The sequence below is a fragment of the Salmo salar genome, chromosome ssa21, assembly GCF_905237065.1.
Source record: "Salmo salar chromosome ssa21, Ssal_v3.1, whole genome shotgun sequence".
Taxonomy (NCBI): Eukaryota; Metazoa; Chordata; class Actinopteri; order Salmoniformes; family Salmonidae; genus Salmo; species Salmo salar.
Genome location: NC_059462.1, coordinates 23,363,166 through 23,370,499, shown reverse-complemented (window position 1 = coordinate 23,370,499; position 7,334 = coordinate 23,363,166). Strand labels below are relative to the sequence as shown.

Here is a 7,334-nt window from a genome sequence, read left to right as displayed (position 1 = left end):
CTGTCTTAATAAACACACTGATCTAGGAACTGCTCATATTCCCTGAATATGTACTTTAACCTTTGGGGGTAGTTGCAGCACTGCCTTTAGATCAGTGTTCACAGAAAACCTCATCCAGCACCGTCAGTGTCCTGAACCCTTAAGTACCAATCCTTTATTTTTTCTTGTGACAGATGATGAACTGTGTTGATTGGGGAGTCAACTGTGAATTGTCTATTGTTTAATACATCCACAACATTCAACACATCTATTTAGAAGAGAGAATGAGACTGTTCAGCTAAAGACTTAGTTAAAAAATAAGCATGTGTGGTGTTGTGTTGAAAATAACTTATGGAACCTTCTTGGTTTTGTGTTGAGAATAAATTATGCTCAGCTCAATACATTACATTTTTATCTGAATGCCATGTTGATTCCAGTTAAATATGTTCCTGATCACATCTGAATGTGAGTGTTGTACCTATGGTCTGTATATTGAAGTTGATTGTGAAGGTGAGGTCTCACCTTTAAAAGTCATCCTATGAGCATAACCACGTACACCACAACAACCACAGATTTTTTTTTTAACACAGTCTGACAACCACATATATCAGAATGGCAGTGCAACCAGCCTAGTGGTTAGAGCGTTGGGCCAGTAACAGAAAGATTGCTGGATTGAATCCCCGAACTGACAAGGTAAAAAGCTGTCGTTCTGCCCCTGAGCAAGGCAGTTAACCCACTGTTCCCCGGGCACCGAAGACGTGGATGTTGAGTTAAGGCAGCCTCCCGCACCTCTCTGTTTCAGAGTTGGGTTAAATGTGGAAGACACATTTCAGTTGAATGCATTCAGTTGTACAACTGACTAGGTATCCCCTTTTCCCTGATTCATTAAGTGATAGATAGAACGCCCTTCTCAACTGAGACTCCCAGTCCCAGCTCAGTCATTCATGACCCCTTCCAACCTGTAATCATAGAGAGAAAGATATTAGAGAGAAAGATATGTGAGTTGTGTCCTCCCAACTTCACCTGCTAGTCACACACACAAAAAGAAAAACGTCCAACATGCAAAATAGGCCCTAAACCACATTTAATAGTGTGGATGGATGTCAGTTGTGATAAAATGTTGCAGAAGAAGATTATGTGGGAGATTTCTGTTGAGGGATGCATGTAGGCTAAATTTTGACTGCTATCGCCAATCTGAATATATATATTTTTTATTTAACCTTTATTTAACGAGGCAAGTCAGTTAAGAACAAATTATTATTACAAGCCTACCCCGGCCAAACCCGGACAACGCTGGGCCAATTGTGCGCCGCCCTATGGGACTCCCAATCACAGCCGGATGTGATACAACCTGGAATCGAACCACTAAGATGCAGTACTAAGATGCACTAAGATGCAGTACCTTAGACCACTGCACCACTCGGGATCCCTGCGTTTAAACAGGCAGACAATTTCTGATATTTATTTTCCACTAATTGGTCTTTTCACCAATCACATCAGATCTTCTCACTTATCAGATTTCAAGGCATGAAGAAACTCCTTTCATGACGTCTGCTTTACTTGGATATTGGGACATGTGGCTGGTTTGCAGCCCCACACAATTTCCCCTGACCCCCGACCAATATTTCCCCAACCTCGACGGTAGGTCTACCTGAGGTATGTACTTTAATCGAACAGTCTGCTAATGAGCTTTGTGTACATAAAGAAGGGCTCCTTCAACTTCCAACTTTTAGATCGCTAACGTTAATCCAATAAACGACTGTGGTTCAGCTAAATTTAATGCTGACACCGAGACAATTTTATTAATATGATAGCAATAATATGTATTAAGGGGTCTAACATACATTTAAAATTAATTATATGTTTTTAGCAAACATAAGAAAAATACTTGTTGATCTTCGACTTGATTGCTAGCTACTTCCGAAACAAACATACATTGCATTTCGGGATATGTAGTCTTCGTGACCGATGAGTAGCCAGATCAGTTGTCATCCTTCTCTTTCGTAGATTTTTGATTGATACAGTGGCATCCATATCTAGGTTTGTGTATAACTCGAGTCCACTCGACAAATGTTACTTGTAAAAGTTTCATTGTTATCCCGTGATATCTGTAGGATATTTACTCAAATGACCTCGACGTGCAACTCTGTACAAGGCAAGGGCTGTCAGTGCTTCCGCGCAAGCGCATAATGAGCGACTGGCTATCAAATTGGTAAAAAGCCGTGTGAAAATGGTAGGTAAGGAGAACATTAATAAACAGAACCTCAAACATAAACCGCTGCTGTGATGTTGAACCCCGGGATTATAACATGTTGCGCAAGGTAGAAATTGTTCCGTCGCGGCTCACGGACTGTCTCCTGTCTGTCTGTGTTGCCATTGTTGAGCTGTTTCACTTGACTTAACGTATTTACCAGGGAAAGGAAAGGAAGGTCAGTTGGTGGTATTTTGAGACCTAGAACCGCATTCGTCCAGCGCGCAGCTAGCTGGGTACGACTCCCTTTTTGGTAGTCGGGAAATGCGAGCCAGTCAGACGCTCCAAGTTGAGAAGTTGGTCGTGGTTGACGGCCGTGGCCAAGCCGGACCAGTGAGCGCGCAGGACGGATAGTGTTTTCTCGCACACCCGTGAAATATCCTATGGACGCCGGATCTGTTGTTGCATGTTTTTGATGATTACGTTTCCGTTCGAGGTAGTTGTTTGTTTGCTCAACAACATCATAGTTGTCGCTTTTCACTCACACTCGCAACAGAGTAGTTATAACCGAACTAAAATCCACTCTATGGTGAAGGAAGTTAAGTAGTTATCAGTCTCGAGTTATCCGACACCCGGTGAACATCGTTTACAGTTGTTGACTGTCTATTAAAATAGATGTATGTCTCGAAGTTCTGGAAATATGCCTAACTTTTAACACGCAAGCAGGACTGCATTACATGTTTAATTGTGCATGCACTCAGTTTGAAATGAACACACCTGGTCACTTCATTACACAATCTGCTTAGTGCTTACTCTGCAAAGTTGGAAATAACCCCTGTATATCTGGCAGTAGCATGGTGTGTTTGGGAACATGGGACGCCCTGGAACAGTTGAGCAGTGAGGTCCCATTGATGGCATCCCCCTACTCGTGTTACATTACATTCCACCAGACGCCCCATATACTGGGGGCCTTCTGGGGTGCACGTGCTCTGAGCTTACCCAACGTTCTCCACACTCAGAATAGTTCTAGGTCTGCCTTGCTTGTTGACTGGACGCCCAAAGTATTGCCCCCAGCTTGTTTGATTGTCTGTCTACTGCTGTCTGTTTGTTGACTTGTATCTCATCATACGAAGTGAGTGTCTGTCTGTCTGTCTGTCTGTGACCATCTACCCTTATGTCCGGTGTCCACATGACCTCGGCCTGAATGTCTGTGGATGTGTGTGTGCCCCTGTGTATCCTGGTGTGCGTCTCAGTGTGTGTGTGCGTCTTGCTGTCAGTGCTGCACGGTCTCTCGGTATCTGACAGCCCGTGTCCTGTCTCCGTGCAGCATAAGCTGAAGTCTTCGCAAAGGGACAAGGTCCGGCAGTTCATGTCCTTCACGCAGGCTGGGGAGAAGACTGCTGCTTACTGCCTGACCCAGAATGACTGGAAACTAGAGCTGGCCACAGACAACTACTTCCAGAACCCAGACCTCTACTACAAGGAATCCATGAAAACCCCTGTGGAGAAGAAGAAGCTGGAACAGCTCTACAACCGCTACAAAGGCAAGTGGGGAAAGTTATAGAGGAATACAGCATGTGGAGATTGTGTGTCAAAGGTTATGTATCTGTTAGTTAGTGTGTAGTAGGTATTTGTGGTGTTATGCATTGTATTGGTTATCCTGTTTCTCGAGAATAGGAAATTTGTGTTTGTCTCTCAAATCCCTAAGATGGTGTGTGTGTGTTTTGTGTTTATTTATATATATAAATCCATAGATCCCCAGGATGAGAATAAGATAGGCATCGATGGCATCCAGCAGTTCTGTGATGACCTCACCCTGGACCCGGCCAGCATCAGCGTCTTGGTGGTGGCGTGGAAGTTCCGGGCCGCCACCCAGTGCGAGTTCAGCAAGAAGGAGTTCCTGGATGGCATGTCCGAACTGGGGTGAGCGAGGGGTGAAGTCATCACTCTGCGATGCAGCTCCGTTTGGTGGCATGACCATGTGTTGTTGGTTATTGCCAGTACATGTTATTGTGGTGTTTGTTGTTAGTGTGTTCACGTGGCGGGGAGAAGTTCTATATTTAGACTGAACTTTGGCATTAATACTGTGTGTCTTATGTTTTGTGTGATGCCAAGTCAGCGTAGGTTAGCTCTGGGTCTTATTTAGTAGGTACAGAACAGGAACATGTTTTTAAATGGAAATTGAAAATAAGTGTTCTTATTGGACAAGGTTTGCTAATAAAGGTTATCCTGTTTTGTGCCTACCAAACACTGCCCTGGGGAACCCAATGGATGGGTTGCAGATCATAGCACAAGAACAGTTTAGGAACCACTGTATTAGAAGAGGGGTGTGTTTATGTAATTGTTTTGTGTTTTTGATTGAGATCCATTTACTTGCCCACTGTATTTATCTTCTCTCCAGGTGCGACAGCCCAGAGAAGTTGAAGGCTCTTCTTCCCAGGTTAGAACAGGAGCTGAAAGACAGTGGCAAGTTCAAGGACTTCTACCAGTTCACATTCAACTTCGCCAAGAACCCTGGACAGAAGGGTTTAGGTAAGCGCAGATGAAAGTTAGTTACATTAGTGTTCACAAGAGTTACTGTAGTTACATCAGTGTTTCTTAACTCCACTCCTGAGGACACCTGAGGGTGTGCAGGCTTTTGTTTCAACCCAGTGTGAACACATCTGATTAAACTATAGTGAGATAACAAGGTGTAACTCTGGCTGTGTTTCAGATCTAGAGATGGCTGTGGCCTACTGGAACCTGGTACTGACAGGCCGCTTTAAGTTCCTGGACCTCTGGAACAGGTTCTTGTTGGTGAGTAATGTTATGCATCCCAATCTAACATGACATTTTGAGCTGGACTCCTTGCTTGCTATGTACATCCTGTGTCTTGTTTTCTGCTCTGTGCTTTTCCCACTTTTGTTTTCTCGTGTTTTATATAGGAACACCACAAACGGTCGATTCCCAAAGACACATGGAACCTACTCTTGGATTTTGGCAACATAATCGCAGATGACATGTCAAATTACGACGAGGAGGGTGAGTTTAAAACCCGTGGTTACCTGGAGTGTATTCAGTAGGGTACAGAGTAGTCATGGTTCATTGCTGTTTGCAAAAATGCAATACACTGAATGTTGCTCTCAACTGAATATACACAATGACAGACTGCAGTAGTCATCAAACCTGGTCCTGGAAAGCTACTGAGTGGGCAGGCTTTTGTTCCAGCTCAGCACCAACACACCTGATTCAGCTAATCAAGTTTTTGATGAGCTGTAAATTAGTTGAATCAGGTGATTCAGTACTAGGCCGAAACAAAAGCCTGTAGACCCTGCAGCTCTCCTGGACCAGGTTTGGTGACCAGTGACCACTGCTCTAGATGAGACACTGATTTAAGGTCAGTTTTGTTTCCCCCCCAATGCCTACAGTTAGGATGTAGAAAGAGTCAGCTGTTTTGAGGTCTGGGCTAAGGGCAACTTCCATCCAAGCGATGGATTAAGAGAGTCAATAAAGTGACCGCTAATCATACGTCTCCTTCCTGTCAGGGGCGTGGCCAGTCCTCATAGACGATTTTGTGGAATTCGCCCGGCCGATCGTAACAGGATCCAAACGCAAAACCCACTACTAACAACTCAGCTCTTGAAAGAGGGGCAGGACTTTGGTTCCTCTTCATTGACTTTGTAGGATTTCAAAAAAATATATTTTTAAGAGGAAACAGAGAAACACTTGAATCTGTGACACTGCACAACTATCAGGTAACCAACCTATGAGGGAAGAGTGAGAGGAAAACACAGGAAGCAAGGCTTTATTTCTATCCTTGTTTGATGGGAGTCGCCACATGCACATTGCCAGCTGGCAGTACATGTCCCAGCCTGAGGGCCAGCTGGGAAGAGGCCTTGGGGATATCAGTGTTCCAGGCAATGCTTCCTTTGGAATCTCAGTATTCCAGTGAAGAGGAGAAAAGGAGAGATGCCTCCCCTGGCACAGTCTCGCTCTCTCTCACAGCTCTGAGAATTCGGATTTACAAGTGTGAAAAAATGTTGTGTGTTTTTGGGGTTGATCCTTGTTAGTTAGCTTTGTGTGGCACGCAGGGCTCTGAGGGGACTGTTCAGAACAGGCCTTGTTTCTAACACAAACACTTTGGGACAGACTGAGCAGCTTGCATCGTTTGCTCACAACACCAGCGTCAACAAAACTGTTAGTTATATACTGTATATATTATACTGTCTTTTAAAACAGTATGTACAGAGAATTATATAAAGAATAATATAAATAAGTTACATTTATGAATATAAGAGATTCATCTTTTTGTGTAAATTAAAAAAAAAAAAAAAAAGATCTGGTATATGATGCCTCAATAACATTTGATAGAATTTTAGGTCTGGTGTGTACCAAGTCATCATTTTATTTGAACGTTTGGGTTTGAAAAATGGCAACATTCTGTGTTTTAGAATCTTCTTTTGGTTCACTGTGTTATATTTGTTTTAAACAAATACATTTCAGCCATTTTAAGTAAATGGACCATGCCTCTAAATGTTTGTCCCATTCGACATGTGTATATTAGGGAAAGGCTGTTCATTCTGGCCCGCAAAGACTGAAATACTGTTCTGTTCTTCCTGGTTGTTTTTGGAGGTTTGGATAAAACAAATGTAATGCAATGTCTGCAGGCCAATTAATGACACTAATTTGTCAATTAAGTGTAGGCACAACAGACAAGCAGGACTGTGGCCCTCAATGGCTGTGAATTGTGCACTTCTGCATTACGTAATTTCAACACGCCAAAAACAGAACCACGAAGCAGTCACTGGGGGGTACTGTTTGTCATGCGTGTGTGTGCGAGAGGGAGCGCTTTGGACAGTGCTTACGTGTGTTGAAAAGGACCCTGCTGCCCATCCATTTTAGTATTAACGCCTTTGTGACACGCATTATTTACACCTTGTCATTCATTAATCACACAGGTATTGTTAGTTTGGAAAGGAATATTGAATAAAGCATGTTTTTATCAGAAATTGAGAGGCTGTTCTGCTGTAATGTGATGATTCAGTCTCATGTTTTAAGTGTCTCTTGCTATTTGCAAAATGTTTGAATGTTTCACCTACTGAACACATTCCTTCTGAACACATCCACCCCAGCAGACTCAAGTTACACACCACACACATTGCATCATGAGTATTTAAGACCCAGC

The 7,334-nt window shown here is 43.2% G+C and overlaps 1 protein-coding gene across 6 annotated transcripts; it reads left to right on the top strand.

Annotated features, from left to right (window-relative positions):
• Nucleotides 1–1,337: 1,337 nt before the first annotated feature.
• dcun1d2a (DCN1, defective in cullin neddylation 1, domain containing 2a) lies at nucleotides 1,338–7,162 on the top strand. Of its 6 annotated transcripts, none has more exons than XM_014164581.2 (7): nucleotides 1,338–1,620; nucleotides 3,498–3,714; nucleotides 3,925–4,093; nucleotides 4,572–4,702; nucleotides 4,884–4,966; nucleotides 5,095–5,191; nucleotides 5,695–7,162. In XM_014164581.2, the coding sequence occupies exons 2-7, from the start codon at nucleotides 3,540–3,542 to the stop codon at nucleotides 5,775–5,777; spliced, it is 738 nt and encodes a 245-aa protein (XP_014020056.1). In that variant the 5' UTR covers nucleotides 1,338–1,620; nucleotides 3,498–3,539; the 3' UTR covers nucleotides 5,778–7,162. The 6 variants fall into 6 exon arrangements, with proteins under 6 accessions (XP_014020056.1, XP_014020054.1, XP_014020053.1 ...); XM_014164579.2 differs by having other exon boundaries at nucleotides 1,342–1,635; XM_014164578.2 differs by lacking the exon at nucleotides 1,338–1,620 and adding an exon at nucleotides 1,918–2,212.
• Nucleotides 7,163–7,334: the final 172 nt, after the last annotated feature.

What these genes read in the sequence shown, in the direction of transcription:
- dcun1d2a (XM_014164576.2), top strand. Translation starts at nt 2,637, where the DNA reads ATGTTTTTGATGATTACGTTTCCGTTCGAG. An exon ending in GCTCTACAACCGCTACAAAG is followed by an intron (nt 3,715 to 3,924) that starts GCAAGTGGGGAA and finishes ATAAATCCATAG; the next exon opens with ATCCCCAGGATGAGAATAAG. An exon ending in GTCAAATTACGACGAGGAGG is followed by an intron (nt 5,192 to 5,694) that starts GTGAGTTTAAAA and finishes CCTTCCTGTCAG; the next exon opens with GGGCGTGGCCAGTCCTCATA.